The sequence below is a fragment of the Aspergillus lentulus genome (assembly GCF_001445615.1).
Source record: "Aspergillus lentulus DNA, contig: Alt09, strain: IFM 54703, whole genome shotgun sequence".
NCBI classification, from domain to species: Eukaryota; Fungi; Ascomycota; class Eurotiomycetes; order Eurotiales; family Aspergillaceae; genus Aspergillus; species Aspergillus lentulus.
This window is the reverse complement of record NW_028322117.1, coordinates 2086425-2103909: the sequence shown is the minus strand read 5'-3', so window position 1 is coordinate 2103909 and position 17485 is coordinate 2086425. Positions and strand designations below refer to the sequence as shown.

General features: G+C 50.3%; 4 protein-coding genes across 4 annotated transcripts; 1 reads left to right on the top strand and 3 right to left on the bottom strand.

The window, feature by feature from the left end:
* Positions 1–6046: 6046 nt before the first annotated feature.
* On the top strand, positions 6047–7075 carry ALT_5511 (3-demethylubiquinone-9 3-methyltransferase; the record flags this gene model as incomplete). The annotated part of the gene is made up of 1 exon (XM_033554731.1): positions 6047–7075. The coding sequence occupies one exon, from the start codon at positions 6047–6049 to the stop codon at positions 7073–7075; it is 1029 nt and encodes a 342-aa protein (XP_033410622.1).
* Positions 7076–7545: 470 nt separating this feature from the next.
* ALT_5510 (putative RING and UBP finger domain protein) lies at positions 7546–9786 on the bottom strand (the record flags this gene model as incomplete). The annotated part of the gene is made up of 3 exons (XM_033554732.1): positions 7546–8772; positions 8832–9508; positions 9576–9786. The coding sequence occupies 3 exons, from the start codon at positions 9784–9786 to the stop codon at positions 7546–7548; spliced, it is 2115 nt and encodes a 704-aa protein (XP_033410623.1).
* Positions 9787–10227: 441 nt separating this feature from the next.
* Positions 10228–11225, bottom strand: ALT_5509 (ubiquitin family protein; the record flags this gene model as incomplete). Its single annotated transcript, XM_033554733.1, has 2 exons — positions 10228–10907; positions 10988–11225. The coding sequence occupies 2 exons, from the start codon at positions 11223–11225 to the stop codon at positions 10228–10230; spliced, it is 918 nt and encodes a 305-aa protein (XP_033410624.1).
* Positions 11226–13177: 1952 nt separating this feature from the next.
* ALT_5508 (Zn(II)2Cys6 transcription factor domain-containing protein) lies at positions 13178–15600 on the bottom strand (the record flags this gene model as incomplete). The annotated part of the gene is made up of 4 exons (XM_033554734.2): positions 13178–13278; positions 13337–13535; positions 13590–14441; positions 14500–15600. The coding sequence occupies 4 exons, from the start codon at positions 15598–15600 to the stop codon at positions 13178–13180; spliced, it is 2253 nt and encodes a 750-aa protein (XP_033410625.1).
* Positions 15601–17485: the final 1885 nt, after the last annotated feature.

Genomic DNA, 17485 nt, shown 5'->3' with positions numbered 1-17485 from the left:
GACCCGACCCAGCTCCGAGCTGAGAAACGGCGGTCAAGGACACTTAAAATGTCCTGTTCTAAACTTTCCTGAGGAGCAGCCGCAGATTTGTCTCTACGGCTTTTGCTGACTCTGAAGAGGCGCGGATCTATTGGCCAGCTAGAGTAAATGTAGTGAGCGGCTTCCGTGCTGCCGTTGTGATTGAAAATCGTTTCAAACTCGGTTTGCGCGCTGATTTACCAAGGTATCCGTCAGTAAAGTGAACGCAAAGAACCGGGAAAAGAGATTGCGCTGAATTCAGCTAGAGGAACAAGGGCAAGTAGCAGACACATTTCGAACGTGGCAATAAAAAGGAGGTTCGAGAACACTCACCGGTCCTCCTGAGCTGCCTGGTATTCTCACGATATTGAGCGTCCTTCGCAAATCGCGAGCTCTACTGAATGGATCCAGGGGAGACTGAGACACTGGTTCAGGGCCCCTCAGAGATCTGCAGATACGGGAAATCGCGAATGCCCGCAAACTCGACAAACCAGGGGTTCCAAACTTTGTGAATCTGTACGAAACTTCAGGATGCTGCACCCTTCTTGTGTCTCGATGCGAGTGATTTTCCAGCGACAGACAGATTGTACTCGGTTTCAAGCGCGTCTCAAGTGAGGAGGGATTCGAGGACCTGAATACCGGGAATGTTCGTACTGCGAGGCGAGACGAAGTCACTAATCTCTGAGAGTGTACTGTCAGCAGGTTGAGCTTTCATGAGACCATTGTAAATATATGCACTCCGAGAGCACCAGACAGCTGCGAAAAGCGGTTGCAAAACACGGTTTGTTGAGCATTCCAAAGGACTGAGTCTCTGAATCTACACAAAGTATAGACAGTGGAATCAATGTCCGCGGAATGTTCATAGCTTCCAACCATTATATCCAAACAGAACGACTTCTTATGTGTCAAGCCATCTCAAGCGCTCCAAGAGAGAGTCGAGCGGCTGAGCAAAGAGTCTCATATCACAAACGAGGCAGACGAGATAGCGGGGACCATATAGAGCCCCGACGAACAACGAGGGGGAGAACATACGGGATAAGCAGACTCCGCGACAGGAAAAGCAAGTCGAGCAATCAGCGACAAAGAATCCGTACCCAGTGAGGAGGAAAATGGAAGAGAAGATCCTGTGCTGAAGCTGACCACGGATGGATAGGTTGCGAGCGGTGGCTTGGATGGAAACTAGAGGCCGAGGGAGGGAAAAACAACTGCGACCAGAAAAAAGTTCCGCGGGTTCAAGATGATGTCGATGAGACGCTCGTCTTCCGCGTGGGAAACAGTCACCGTTGGTCGGGCGGGACAAAGCTGCTTTGACGCTTCGGTGGATGATGGACAGTGAAGAGAAGGAAATATGACCAAAAGACTGACGACGATGATGATGATGATGACAGTGGTACCAAGCAACAGCAATAATAATAAAGGGACGACTGCCGGAGATCGAGTACCTACTTAAGTTATGATGGAAGGCTTCCAGAAACACGTTCTTCCACCATACCACTACCGTACAGCCCTTTTTTTTAATTTATTTAACCATTTATCTAGTACGTGCCTTTTAATTGCGATGATTATTATTAGCAAGTATCCAGCGCGTTTTATTATTTCAATAACAAATCATTTATTTTCATGGGTCATTATTATTTATTAGTTTGCTGACCTACTACTGGTTCAGGACTGAGCAGCCTAACTACCTAGTCTACGGACACTACTCCTGGTATCAGCACGTTTCCACTAGAACGCCGCCCCCAAGAGGCCTAAGTGGCTCCCATTGAACACTTGAACTGTTTGAACTTTGAACAGGCCCCCCCCCCAAAAGGAAGCTGGCGGCAGCAGAAGGTCACCATCATTTTCCTCGGCTCCACAACGTGGCCTTCCCCGTCCCCTTGGCCGTGCGAGATTCGGCTCTGGTGGTGGAGACCGTATTCAGACTGGTGCCGATCTGTACGACGAGTAAGAATAGCGAGCGATGTGTGAAGACTGAAGACGATACACAAGATGATCCCTGGTATCTGCTCTGGCCCTCCTGTGACGCCTCAAGATTTTACTCGTGGCTCGTTAATTACTCTGTGGATGGGTGTTTCTCCATCCCTCCTAGTTTATCAAATCTCCTATCTGGACTCTTTATAAGTCAGGGATGGGCCTTCAAGGTTCATGACGCAACAGGGCCGGCGCTTTCGGTTATGGCTCTTTTTTGATTCAGGAACCGAGACGAACCAGTGCATGGTCATGGCCCCCTGAGAAGCTTACTTTTCTACTGGCTACCCCGGAATCTCCTAAGATATTCATCATTCTGCAAGGCTGACCTGCAGAAAGGAAAAGGAGAGATCAATGGCAAGTAAGTGGATAGTACGCCAGATACGATCACTATTTTGGGACTTGCGCTACTTGCGAGACACTTTCCGGCCCCGTTATCACTCCCCTACTGCAAGACTACTCGCCATCGTGCGACACATGGAACCTTACAAGTGCAGACGTACTAGGTAGTTTACTCCGCTTCTCGTTGCCGGCAATGAGTGAGGATCAATTACACAAGGCTGACGAAATGTTCTGATATTCAGGAGACTAAGAAAGATAGGGCAATGCTCATTTGTTAACAGGGAGGCCCTTGCTCAAAATTCAAGGCGCGATGCCGCTGACCTCCGACTTGGTTAGTGAGCGATCAGCAACGAGCATCGTCTTCATAGGACAGGCCTGACAGTAACCCCAGTCGAAGCCTCCAAGGGTCACAAACTCACCATTGTTTAACCCCTTCAGCCAAACTTATAATTGCGCATGGCGTCAGATTAGCGAACAGCAACGGTGGGAAAGTTAATTTCCTTCTAGAAAGTTTCGAATTGTGGATGGCGGGCACAGGACATTAATTGGGTAACAATGCAACGCTATGTCTCTAGGCCCCGGAGTAATAGTGAGTACTCCTGTCTACTCCCTGACGGACAAGTCTTTGCTTCCCGCATAACAACGGATTTGCCGCCCCGGTCCATTTACTGATCAGTCCGCATGTCACGTCGGACTGCATGCTTACTGGGGCATCACAGACTTCACCAACTTCAGCATGAAGCCGGGGACTCTATCTACTGAGTCGATGACATGGAATATGTGGCTCATACGAAGGGAGCAGTGGGCTAGTTTCGCCTAGTTCCGTTACTAACTCATTACTTACTAGTCGGCTAGTGCTGGCTGGAAACACTAAACCGAGACTATGTGTCTTAGTGCATGGACCATCCGTATCGACGGTACAATAATAATGCCAGCCTACTTTGGTATGGAGACTACAGAGTACTTGACTCCAGTGCTTCGTAGGACTAAGGAGTCAGGAGTCAGACACACAGGGGCCACGCCGCGGTTAAACGCCAAGGCCAGTCCAGGCTTCCGAAATCCTTCTAGAAGGTATTCGGGACCACAATGGAAGCATTTGTTCTCTACCTTTCCCTGTTCTGATTGCTCATTTCTGCATCCATCGCAGCCACCTGCAATCCTGCGAGTAAGGTTCTAGGAGGTCTGAACATCCATTCTCAGGCACTACAAACCTACTACCACTCGTTTTCGTATACTTCCCCTAGTTATCACAGCACCATTCAAGTGCTGCAGAAGTCTGTGGTGGTGATCTCCATCACCATACCATCAGCCCCATGACGCGGATCGTTTTCCCGTCTCCTTGTCGTCTTGCCTTGTAGGGAATAGAACCATCTTTGACTCGTCTGATCGTCAACAGCGATCCAGTTTATACTTTATACCATACAGGTTATTCGGAGCCGAAAGTAGCCGGGAAGTCTATTGTTGACACCCCATGATCCAGTGATCCCATTCATGACGTTCAGGATTCTCCTACGGAGTATTGACTGCTTTTCGATATCTGAATACCACCGACGGCAAGTGACTCCTAAGATTCTCATTGGACAAATTGCTTAGTCCTTCAACGCCTCGATGTTTGAGATGGTTTCAGGTTACCCAACTTTCGAGCCGTGCCTCTCCGTAGGAATCCGTAGCTTACTGCCAGAACAAGGCTACGAGGAAAGGGGAGAACCCACCCGCTTGTGGTGGCTGATACACGCACTAAAATAATTAAAATGGGTCTGTGTGTTTTCTCTACACTAGTAATTTGTAAGAATATCATAATAATATCGATCACCATAACATGAGACATGCTATCACGCTAGGCATAAATTCTCAAGCCACTCCTGCACTAGTACCGACTGCGTAATGTTCTAGAAAACTTCCATAGGTGGGATCATTTCCCCTTTCTGCTTACATCCGATATTTCTCACATCCTCGTCACTCTCTGTTCAGTAGGTACTCACGCGCTGTTGTACTACTTTGTACAACGATAGATTATGCAATCATCCAGGCTTGACCGTCATTGCAGGTCTGCAGGCATATACGTCGTTCAAGTTCATAGATACAGTACTCCATAGCAACACAACATACAAGTACACAGCGTGATACAGCAGATGTAATCATGTAGCTTTCCACCTAACTTGCACTGGACGTAATTGCGGCAAACCACGCGGGGCATCCTGCGATTCTCCCTCATCGTCCAACGGCGAAGATGCCAGATTGAGAGCACCGGAATGGACTAGAAGCGCGCTCAGTAACGGGTAGTACAGGGGGAAACGGAAAGTGAACGAGACCAGGTGTCTAGATACTCCCTCGTCAGCAGTCAGCACTGCTTGGTAGATAGTTCGTGGAATAGGAGTACTGCAATCCATAGTTCATACTCCGTACTCGTTAGTAGTGATACCATCCCTAAATCAACAAGTGAGCCCACCCATCACCCAGCTTAGTCGCACACTCGGCTTTTTCCTACGACAGACTTGGTTAGTAGGTGGATATATGACGAGTCGTACCCTCGCTCCATAAACCATGCTACTGAACCAGAGGATATTATTAAATCAGAAAAGGAAGACTTCTGGAAGACACGTAGAATTTTTCTGTCTCCCCAGGAGGATCCACCTGCCCTTGCACTGCTGCAGGGCAAATCAAGAACGTTCTGGCGTATTTCCTGTTTGGGCTTACGATGATGTCCATTGCCGCGATCTTGTCTCACTCTTGAGTCTTGACTTGTAGTCTAGTCTTGCCCCTTTTTCCGTACTTGTAGTCTGCATGTCTTTTGTGGCCTTGGCTTGGATGTACTTTTGTCATGGGCTGTCGATCGTACCAGATGTCTTCATAGGAGCATGATGCCAGGTCGACTGTTCGGACTGGTTGGTCTTCATCTGAGAGGGAAATATTGAGAGAATGTACTCCATCTGCATTTCAGTCTCATCATGGATCTATAAAAGTTATTACGAAATTGTTGTGCTTTGTATGTACACATTGTATACATGTCCATCTAAGAGAGGGATATATACATATATATATGTCAGGGAGTAGGGTTCTAGGCATCTACTATCCACAATGCCAAAAAGGTCACAATGATGATTCCAAGGCAATGATGATTCCCCTTGGAATCATCAGCCTAGAACCTGCTTATACACCACCTACCCCGTAGGCCGCGCCCCCATGACAATATATATATATCTGCAGCTTATGTCCTACGGCTAGTACTCCTGCGTAGTTGCTTCCAGCTCGACTCTCACTAGAAAGAAACTCTTCTTCAAGATCGCCATCGAAGAAATACTGAATCTAGAGCGAAAGATGGAAAGGAGATCATCCTTGTATAAAGAGCAATGTAAGAGCAACTGTCACTTGGAGAGGTATATAGACGTACAGTGCTTGTCAAAAGGCTTGGCATGTTTGTCGCTCTTTACAACCGCGGAGCTGGAATTGCTTCATCTCAACAGTAACTGATCTCGATTCCACGAGCTGTATCTACCAGAGCAGCCATGAATAAAACCAGCTTGCTATAGGATTTTAAGGAATGCCAAGACCACAATTCAGCTGCAGCGACTCAATGTTTGTGACTCCGATTGCTTCCACTGGCCTTACACTAACACGTCTAACCAGACTACCTCGACAGCCAGAGGCAAGTGCACTGGCATTGATCCACGCAGAGAGACATTAAGGCGCGTATCGACCAATCTTCGACTCAATCAAGATGAACTCTCTACGGACAACCTCATTCCGCTCGCTCGCCCCCCTCCTCCGCCGCCTCAACACTCCCCGCGCACATTCCACCTCCTCCGTCTCCGCAAATGAACTCTCGCATTTCTCCGCCCTCGCCAGCAGCTGGTGGGATCCCGTCGGTCCCTCGCGCATCCTCCATCTCATGAACCCCCTCCGCCACGACTTCATCGCCTCCTGCCTGGCCGAGTCCCTGCCCCCGTCTCGTCAGACCACACCCGCCGCGACCACCACTAACACCCTCCGCTACCTCGACGTCGGCTGCGGTGGCGGCATCTTCGCCGAGTCCCTCGCCCGCACAATCCCCATCTCTCCTTCTTCCCCGACAACCCCCACCCGCGCCGCCTCAATCACAGCCATCGACCCCTCCCCAACCCTCATCAAGATCGCGCGGGACCACGCCCGCCTCGACCCAAACGTAGACTCCCACCTCCGCACCGGCCGCTTCAGCTACCAGAACCGCACGCTCGAGGACCTCGTCGCGGAGGTCCTCCGCCAGGGCACCCCAAGCACCAATTCCGTCCCTGAGACAGCGATAGAGGTGGAGGCCGAAACGGACAGGAAATTCGACGTCGTGACCCTCTTCGAGGTCCTCGAGCATGTCGACTCAACGGCTGGTTCCTCGCCCCTGGCGTTCCTAACAGACTGCCTTCGACTTGTCAGACCGGGCGGCTGGCTGATCGGGTCGACGATCGCGCGCACTCTGCCCTCGTGGCTGGTGAACCAGGTGATCGCCGAGGCGCCGTGGCCGATTGGTGTCGTGCCCCGCGGAACGCATGAATGGAGCAAGTTTGTGAATCCGGATGAGCTGGAGGGATGGATTCAGGAGGGGTTGATGCGGAGTGCGGATGGGGCTGCGGCGCGTGCGGGCAGTGAGGCGCTACAGGGTATGAAGTGGAAATGTACCGGGGTCATGTATTTCCCTGGCTTGGGGTGGAAGATGGTTTCCGGGTCGGAGAGTTGGGGTAACTACTTCTGGGCTGTGCGGAAGGGTGGATACTGAGCTGGAGGTTCTTGTACTGCTACTTGTATATTATGTATAGACCTGATTAGATATCAGACATGCCAACGGAAGTACGATCCCCCTCAATGAGGACATTGGAGCAGATCAGTTATGATTATAGGCACTGAGCACTGACTATTCTGCAAGAAAGTGCCTGACTCTGGTGGAGCAATTCACACAAAGGCGAATTTTGAATAACCTCAAGTGTGCTATGCGTACGGGTCTCCTTCTCAGCTTAGGCTAGAAGGCAAGCAATCCCCACTGCAACGCAAACGAGGAACTGTCCCTCAGTGGGCTTAAGGTACCAGAAAGACAGCGTCGTGGAGACCTGACTTGTAGCAACTGGTCTAGATCTCATCTGCATATCTTCTTGATCAAGGATCAAGGTACTGCGCTGGGGATGACGACGGAGAAGTTCTCCACGATCGACATACAGCCATCGACATACAGCCATCACGGCTGATGTCGAACTACTTCTTCCCCTTCCCTCTGCCCTTCCGCTTGCTGTTGGCCGGAGGATCCGGAACACTGACAGTCCCTTGCACCACGTCCTCGCCTTGATCCTTGAGCCGTTCCGAGCCACTGATGAAAAACGTGAGGTCACGATTCTGCTCAGTCAAGTCTGCGTTTGCGGCTTTGAGCTCCGCGACTTCGGCCGTCAAGTGTTCGATACGCTTCATAAGGCTTTCGTTCATCGTCTTTTCTTCTCGCCATTCCTTCTCCATCGTCCGCGTCATGGCTTCAAATTTCTCCGCTCGTTTCTCCGCTCGAGCCTTGTCCCGCTCGAGACCGGGGAGGGTCTCTGCGGCCAGTTTATCGTACTGCGCCTGCAGGGCCCGTAGACTGGCAGCCGCCTTTTCGGCCGTTTCTTGTGCCATGGAGGCCGCCGCGGTAGCCTGCGACGCCTTGTCGGCGGCTCGCTCGACGACTTCCTCGAAGTAAGCGCGCTGGCTTTCCAGCTGGCTTGTGAGGAGGTGTGTGTACTCGACGCTCATGTTCTCGAGCTTTTCGCGGGGCACCGCGTCGGTCCAGTCGGGAGGATCAAGCGCGCTATTGTCCGCTGCGGGTAGTTCCACCAGCTTGCCGTCTGTCTTGCTCTGGATGATCCGGTGGACATACGCATCTCCTACGTAGCTCCATACGCGTTGACTGGCAAGATCCATTGCAAACGCATGCGACGTCTCCTTGTAGTGTGCGAAGGCGTGCGCCCCGTCATAACGGCCACAGCCGACATTTCCACAAATGAGGCAGATCCAGAGGTTGATCTCGGAGCGACAGACGCTGCACTCTGCCGGCTCATCTCCGTAGGCCGCCCCTTGACTGCCCCTGCGGAAGTCATCTTGTGTATATCGACATACCGGGCATCCGCTTCCTTTCCACTTCTGTAGACAAGTGCAATGAAAGACATGTTGACACAATATCGTCAACAGCCCCGTGGTTTCATCCATGCGTTCCAAGCACACGGGACAGGTGGGTAGCTCGATGAGCGCGGGTGTGGGAGGCGCAAGCGGCTTGCTCGAGAGGGTGGCAGCGGGTATGGAGCTCGGCTGAACAGAGGTAGATATGGCCGTCCGCTGGGGGCTTGTCGCAACATGCGAAGCAGAGGGTGCGCTCTGCTGGGAAGCTGAGACGTCAGAGTCGGAATTGACGGCTTGAATCTCAACCGTCTTCACGAAAACGACATGGCACGTTTCTGGCTGTGGGGGAAATCAGCCTGCGACACGATTGAAACAAGCACTAAGCCGACGACACTCACCTCCATGCTATTGAAGACTTTACCGTTCCACTCCTTCTGCCACTCCTTCGCCTTCTTCCCGCTCCGAAACTTCATCAGAACCATATACCGATTCGCCCTCGCCGTTCTGATCATTCGAAAATGGCTCACTTCATCCATTGTCGCCTCGCCCACAAAGCCCAGAAAGTCAGAAGGCGACATGTAAGATGGCACCGCGAGTATACACAGAGTCGTGCAATCCTCATCCCCGCGCAGAGAAGGTGAGTGTCCCTTAGCCGGCGCATCCTGGCGCGCACCGAGCTGATCATACGGCTGTCTGGCCGCCGCCGCCGATCCTTTCAGCTCCAGAGGGTAATCCTCGCCGACGAGGAAGGGCGTCTCCTCTGCATCTCGGTAAAGGTGCACAATACCCCAGATACTCTCCGGCGTCTGCTGGTCAAGTGGTATGTATTTCCCTTTGGTGCGTAGCCCGCCGAGAATATCGGTGCCGATCCCGGTCGCAACCGGGTTGTCCTTGACGTCTCGCTTGCCAATCCGTTTTGAAGCCGTTGCGCTTTCGTGTTCCGAGGGTACCATATCAACGCATTCGATTGATATCTTGTCTAGTCTGAGATCGTTCTCACAGTCGCTCGCACTCGTGGGTGATTTCGTGTAGCGGTGGGGTACAGTAGGGTGGGTCTGCGCTGTTGCGCTCGCCGCTGGATTTTGCGTTAGAGCTGCATGATGCATTTCAGAGTTCTGCAAATTCTAGGCTATGAGACGTACATTGAGAAGAAGTAGTCCGAGACTGGTGGCTGTTATAAATCGTTGATATCGACTGTCGCGCCCGCTTCTGAAATGGGAGCAGAGCTTCACATGCGGAGTCAAATGATAGAGACGTAGGTGACCGATGGTCAGCACTCTGAGAGGCGAATCCAAGACCGGACTGAGGACGAGCAAACAATTCGATAGCCAAATGATAGAAGTAGGAGGGCATCCCGACCGACGCTCATTTACATTGCTGAGTTGCTCGTGGTATTGCAGCTCGATTTAATTACCTCAGTGTCTCCAGATATATTGTTGCTTATCACTCCGCTTTCGGTTCCTTGGTTGGCACCGTAGTCACGTGCATTGTGGCAAAGACTCACTCACCTACTCACTAGATCATACACTAAAATAAGGAAATGGCGCTGTTCGAACGGTCATTTGTGACTTCTAAGAGCTTCTACAAGTTTACCTGAAATGAGCGTTACCAGAGATATCAACTGGTCCATTGATTCTTAAATAGAGTATGTAATGCGCCGTAATCGAGGCGATAAGAAAAGAAAGGTATGCCCAGCGTAGCCTTATCAATAGAAACCATAAGCCATCCAAACGCCATGCAGGCCATTCAAGCCGTAAAATGTCGTCAAATCAGTGAAAGAAAGCCTTCTCTCGTTTAACATCCACCGCGCAGACGCAGCACCAGGTGGAGCGTGCTCTCCTTTTGAATGTTGTAATCGGAGAGGGTCCTCCCGTCTTCCAACTGCTTACCAGCGAAGATGAGACGCTGCTGGTCAGGAGGAATGCCCTCCTTGTCTTGGATCTTGCTCTTCACGTTGTCGATTGTGTCGGATGACTCCACCTCCAGGGTAATGGTCTTCCCGGTGAGTGTCTTGACGAAGATCTGCATACCACCACGCAGACGGAGGACAAGATGCAGTGTGGATTCCTTTTGGATATTGTAATCAGACAGGGTACGGCCATCCTCGAGTTGCTTTCCAGCAAAGATGAGACGCTGTTGATCAGGAGGGATACCCTCCTTATCCTGAATCTTGCTCTTGACATTGTCGATGGTGTCTGAAGACTCCACTTCTAATGTGATAGTCTTGCCGGTGAGAGTCTTAACGAAAATTTGCATACCACCACGGAGACGAAGGACGAGGTGGAGAGTCGATTCCTTTTGGATGTTATAGTCGGACAAAGTGCGGCCGTCCTCTAGCTGCTTACCAGCGAAAATCAGGCGCTGCTGGTCGGGAGGGATACCCTCCTTGTCCTGGATCTTCGACTTGACATTATCAATGGTATCGCTGGATTCCACCTCGAGAGTGATGGTCTTGCCAGTGAGCGTCTTGACAACTGTTGTGAATGAGTCAGCGAGCGGTACTAAAATGTGGCCACCAGGGTGGCGAAATTCGGGAGACGGCAAAGTAACTTACAGATTTGCATGCCACCACGAAGACGGAGAACCAGGTGCAGAGTAGATTCCTTCTGAATGTTATAGTCGGAGAGAGTGCGGCCATCCTCGAGCTGCTTGCCAGCGAAAATCAAGCGCTGCTGGTCAGGAGGGATGCCCTCCTTATCCTGAATCTTCGACTTGACATTGTCAATAGTGTCGCTGGACTCGACCTCCAAGGTGATGGTCTTGCCCGTGAGAGTCTTGACGAAGATCTGCATGGTGAGGACGATGTGAGGAGTGTTTCAGTCTGTCCGTTAAAAAGATGATGATGGAGTATTCAACAGTAGGAGGAAAGTAGTAAGGAGATAGTGGAATACCTCAAAGAGGGAGAGAGATAAAAGGAAAGATGATGAAATGATGAAAGAGCAGGAGCGAGAGAGGGAAGGAGGAGAGGTTTAAGTACTCATAAGAGGAGAGGGGAGGAGGCGGAGGCGAAGCGACTTAGTCAGGCCAGGCCAGGCCAGGACCAGAAACGGCGAGAGTGAATCAGTGATGAGATAGGCCGGATAACGTGACGCAAGGAAAGTTTGAAAGGAGGAGCGGCAGGGACATTTTTCTGGCACCGCCTGGCGCTTTCCCTGGTTTCTGTTCCTCTGGCCATTCACAGCCTGCGCCTGGCCAAACTCTCTACAGATACCTGGGGGAAACTGCTAGAAAACTGCCTTTCCGGTCGTCGTTCGGCCCGATGACTCAATAATAGGCGCCTCAAGTACCTTGTAAGTACCTTGTAACATAGTTGGTAGCTGAGTAATAATAGTGACATATACTGTTGGCATATACTGATGACAAAGGAGCTTGTTTTACATCCTCCTAAGGTACTCTGAAGTGAATAAACGTAGATACGGAGTACAACGGGCGGAGTTCATCATTCCTTAACCTTGCCCCTATTCCATACCTTCAAATCTCTCTCCTGACTTCCATTGCCTGGAAAAGCTGCGACTAGACATATCACTGCTTTCAGTCTTATCACTAGTTGTCCGAGATGTTTCCTACAGTCTGTCTCCGTTTACACCCGCCACTGACGCCACTGGTTGCCGTCTCACACCATCTCGACACCCAAGATCCGATTAGCCTCGCCCAGACTCAGAGAAAATTTCTTCTTCCGAAATATCTACCTTTGATCCTGCCGTGATTCCCTTGATACTGTTAATTATCACATTTAGCCGCCGGAGATTTCCGTGCTGCTTCAATTCTCAGTTTCTCACTGCGTCATACAGCGATGACGTGCCTTATCGGCCGGAGGAGGGGTGGAAAGTGGACACCTCACCTGATAGTGTTGTCTAAAGACGGCGGCCCCAGGCTACCACAAATGGAAATGCGGGACAGCCATCAGGTGTCATGTGATCTTCGCATTCGGTAGATCCTCCTTATCCTCCTGCCTTGAGGCCTTAGGCAATGCGTGATTAAGGCAGCCGTATCCACTTCTCCCAGATTATCTGGTATGCCCCATTGTTCACAGAATGTTGTTTGAATGGCCCTCGACCTAGGGGTACACAATGACAATCCCAATGCTGCTTGATCAAATGGCTCTACAACCATTAAACCCGGAGTCTATTCGAGCAAAGAGAGAAATACCTAGCTGGTGAACATATAATATTCGTGACGGGAATTGCAAATTGCCTTGGTATCCAGCGAAGTTCAATCGGAGAGTAAACAAAGCTTAGCTCCTAGTTTTTCCGTGGAGCGATCATAATGCCCCTCATAGTTAAACACAATAATGAAAACAAAACTCGCTAAATGAAAAGGAAAATGCCACTCGGTGAAAATGACGCGAGAACTAGCCTCTAGCATACGTCTGCAACTCGGTTGCGCGCTCATCATCTCTGCTGCCAGACATCTTCGTGACCATACAATATCATGACGTTCGTGATACTCATCATCGCTGTCGAAACACTATGCGAGAAACGTATATCACTGAGAAAGAAGCAAAGAAAGAAAAAGGAAGAAAAAAACGCTGTCAATCAGGATCCACAAACAGTCAAGACAGCAGGAAAGCGGCCGTAAAATAAGACACAGATGCGAAAAGAGTGATAGTCGCTTTCGCTTCAGACGAATCTCGTAAACATCAAGGTCGACATGTCTCATGTTGGGTTGTACTGCGCTGGCTCAGCCGTAACACATTTGAGTCGATGTAGTGTCGTTGGTTTTTCCATCCTCATATCTCGTCATCTTAATTTGCGCGAACCACAAGTCTTGAAATGAATTTGTTCGATAAGCAATCAAAGTCATTGCGGTCGAATTTCGAATTCGAGCGGCTTCTCAGATAGCTCTCTGTGGGGCAGGTTAGTATACTCAGCAACAGGTTAGGGCGAAACAGATGGCCGCTTACCGTATTGCTTTACATGTTCGCGAACCTCGGTCATGGTGTTGCAAACATCTGGATTCGAAAACAGCAAGTGGTGGTGCTTTTGTGTTTCCCAATCAGTGAAAGCGGGGAGTTTCTGTGAAATTGCCTGGAACAAGCCAACGATGACTCCGACAGGGATATTCTCCATATCATTGCAGAACTTCTCCACAGCGGCAGGATCCTTCCGAGATGTCAGTAATTCAACCTTTCACAGTAGTGCTTAATTGCGACTCACCGGTGTGCGGTAGTGGCAGTCGAATTGCATTTCCTCCCACACTGCCAATAGGATGCATGCTAGAATGAAGATCGTAGGCCAGTTCTTCAGTTTCTCTCCACTATACACGCTTGAGTAAAGACTCGACAGCTCTTCAAGGACATCCTTCTGCAGCTCGCGCCACATATTAGCCATGGCGCACTTGACCTGGAAATTGATCATGACAGGCGCCATGATCTTGCCCTTGAACTTCGATGATGGGTCCTCAATCTTGCCAAGGAAGCCATCTTCTTCACCTATACCCTCCACCATTGTGACATGGAGAGTCAAATTGTAGGCGATGATGAGCTTCAACGCTTTACGGATCACAGGTAGCTTTGTGCGGAAGTAATACCGGAAGGCAGTCTTGAGCATCTGCGTCAGGAATGGTGTACCCTCGAAGTAGTCGTCCACGAACTTCTCAAAAGTACCATTGCCATCAATGTGGCGGTCGAGGTAATCAGACAACATGGCATGTGAGATACCTTCCATACCAGCAGATAGTTTGGCGGTCTCGACCTCGTACTGGGTGGGTTCTCGGTGCATCGATTCGACCCAGTCGACACTGAAGCATTGATCATCCCGGACGTAGACCTCCCGTGCGTTAATGGGAAGAATCTGACCATAACCATGGGTGATGAACAAGGTCCTTTCGTGCTCTGAGAAACCCTTGATGTTTCCGACCGAAAATCCGAGAGTAATATGACGCTCGTAGTCCGCTTTCCAATCCTTCATGAAGTACCCGATTTCCTTGATGTCGATTCTTGTGCAAGGGACTTGCCATAATCTAGCATGCGATGGTTGACAACCGGCACAGGGCTCGCCTTTATCACACTGTGAAGGTTGCCCTGTCAGTCAAGCGCTGGCAGATTTACGGATTGGAAGAACTTACAGTCTTTTTCAAGAATTTGCAACGCAGGCATGCTCTCAACTTGCGAATTTCGCTGGCTTGCTTTCTCTGATCCGGCTTCAGCGGGCCCTTTCGCTTTCCAACACGTTTCTCGCCTTCCGGCTTTCCAGCTTGTGATTGCTTGCGGATCTTGGTCTCCGCGGTCTTCGCAGCGATCGGGCTTTTGCGCGAGGGTTTCCTACTGGGCGGCGATGAGGATGATGCCTGTGATCCAGCAGACCTGGTGGGCGAAGTGGACTTCTTGGAGGGAACAGGAATAGGTCGCACAATTGCTACAGGGCTGACTGCAGTAGGGGATCGGGAGCCGTGGGAAGTGTGATCGTAGGAGACCCTTCTCGGCATGCTGAAGGCAGACTCGAAGTTAAGATCAGAGGTGGGCGAGTTGATTGGATTGGAGATGTCAACGAAACTGCCGTAGGAGGTTGAGTACGATGACTCAGAAAGGCTCCGGTCGTGCAACGTTTGCGTGGGATTGATAAAGATGCCCTGATCGGGGAACATGAATTCGTGAGAGTGACGGGGTTCGATGGCGCTCCAGCCGTTATCGCTACTCGACAATGACCGTACTTCCAAGTAAGTGTCCGTGGGGGAACTGCTGCCAATCAAGTTGCGTGGTGCAGCGTACGATGACAAATCTGGCAGGCCGTCCGGGAAAGACATCAGCTCAGTTTGGAGATCCTGGTAGCCAAATGGAACCATGTCGACCGGCGCAGGTAGTGGCATATAAGAACTTTCCAAAAGACCGGAGCTCATCTGGCCCTGGGGCGGAGCCATGACATCCACAGGAGACGAATGGATGGGCATTCCATAGCTTGAAGTCGTATATTGCTGAGCTGACGAATGATCCTCCTGAGTGTACTGAAGGTGGGGTTGCAGCTGTTGGAAGTGCCAGTCGACCATCAGATTGGGATCCTGAGCTACCGACTGTTCATATGCGTGACCGCTAGAGATGTCTCGCGATCCCTCTGTTCGCTGGGAGCTCTGATGGTCCACCGCCACGGGCCATGACTGAGGCTGGATGTAACTTCTCGAGTCATAGTCAAGCCCGATGAAGCCATCGTTGGTTATATCAACATTGGACATTGTCAGAATCAGCTATGTACGAGATATCAAGAAGGAAAAAATGTAATAATGGAAAAAAAGGGAAAATCTCAGCAAAGAAAGACCAGACAAGGTGACGGTGGTACAAAAGAGTTCACAGCAAGAGAGGTTGAAGGTAAATCCGTCGCAGAAACCTGAGGACAAATGCCACTCGGATGAGCAAAATGCCCAAAATCCGGGGGTATGAGAGGAAGAAGAAGAGGGAAATCACAGGCATAGAGGAGGCGGTGGGGAACGAAGCAGCGGTGAGCGGAAGCTGCGTCTTTCGGAGCTGCGCTAGATGATCCTGGGAAGGAGTTATCGCTATCGTGGGTGGGGTTGTTGTCTTTGCTGATGGTCACCCGGCGAGGATGAGTGAGGTGATTGGATGTAAATTGGGATCAAAGGTAAATGCCACGCCGGTTTCCTGCTAAAGCCTCATTCACTTTCAAGGCTACTCTGACGAACTTACCAAGCTAGGCTGTTTCGGGGAAAACGACGGGTATTCTATTGACTGAGAGTCTGAGACAATGGAAATTAGGACGGAAGAGGTGCGCTTTGCTTACAGAACGTATAGATACGTTGGTCGCACCTCATGAATCATGATGATCATCTTGGAATCGCCAAGTGGGCAGTACAGCGATTTGACAGAAGCCATCAGAGACTTTCGAATCTAAGGTATGAAGCCATGCACCTAATGCAGCGCTTCTGAAACACGTACCTACCTCGACTTCACGGCATGACGGCGTCTGAAAGTCAGCATCGGCATACTCTTAAGGAAACAAATACGGGAATCCCATACGGAGTCATTTTGAATTGCTTTAGTACCACGGTAGCGCTGCGGACTGCTCCGTGGACGAGACCCAGGGAGACTCTCGGGAACTGGAGATCAGTGGAAACGTCAACAAGATCAGTGCCAATGGTAAGATACTAGTCACTGTTTTACCAGTCGGTTATTTTACTGAGCCGAATTACTTGAAGCTATTCTCTAATTATCAATTGTGATTGGCTAAGGCTTTCACTTCTGAGGCGTGGCAATACTCGGACAGGCCCCGATGACAATCCATACAGTATCGTACATGGCTATACATTACGATCTGTATGGAGATTATGAGGCGATCATGGATCATATGTGAGTGTAGTCTGCCGTACATGCGACTAAGGCAGTCCAGTTGTCAATCGCCAGTGATGGATTGGACCGCCAACCAATTATGAGCAGAGTTCGGACCAAGCGTTGGATTTGTTGGCAACTAGGGTGGCTGACTGTGCAGGAGCTCCATGTTTGACAGTACGTAATGATACGGACATCATCGTACCAAGACTGGGATACTGCTTGTCAGAATGAGACCATTATTGCCTAGCAAGCATATCAGGCCACTTGTTCGGAGAAGCTACTCGTGGTGATGCTAGGTAGAAGACGACGTTCGGTGATGATTATTGTCCGAGAGGAAAGCTCTGGACTCTCTTGCTAGAGTGTTTGTGTTTTGCTCTGCCCAAGGCCCCTCAGCTTCAGCCTTTGCCAAGCAAGGAATTCGTCTTAGGGACGATCTAGTTATAGAGTTCTGCACAGACCGGGATCTGTTGGTCAATGAGGAGGTCTATTCGCGACAACTTTCCTAGCAAGATCGCGATAGATCATATCTCTGAGCACCTTTGAAGTGTCCACAAACCTGGGAAGAACGCAGCGTCAGTGACAACGCTTGATGGCACGGGGTCATGCATGCCTTCTGGGTTCCAGGCGAGTAAGGCGTCAAGAAGAGTCTTTGAGAAAATCGACTTGGCAGAAGCCACTGTATTCCCGTCATTAGTAATTGCATAGTATTAGTTAGAGACAGGTACTGTACTGACACTCCAGCTTGACAAATGCAGACCAGTTTTCCATTCGCTC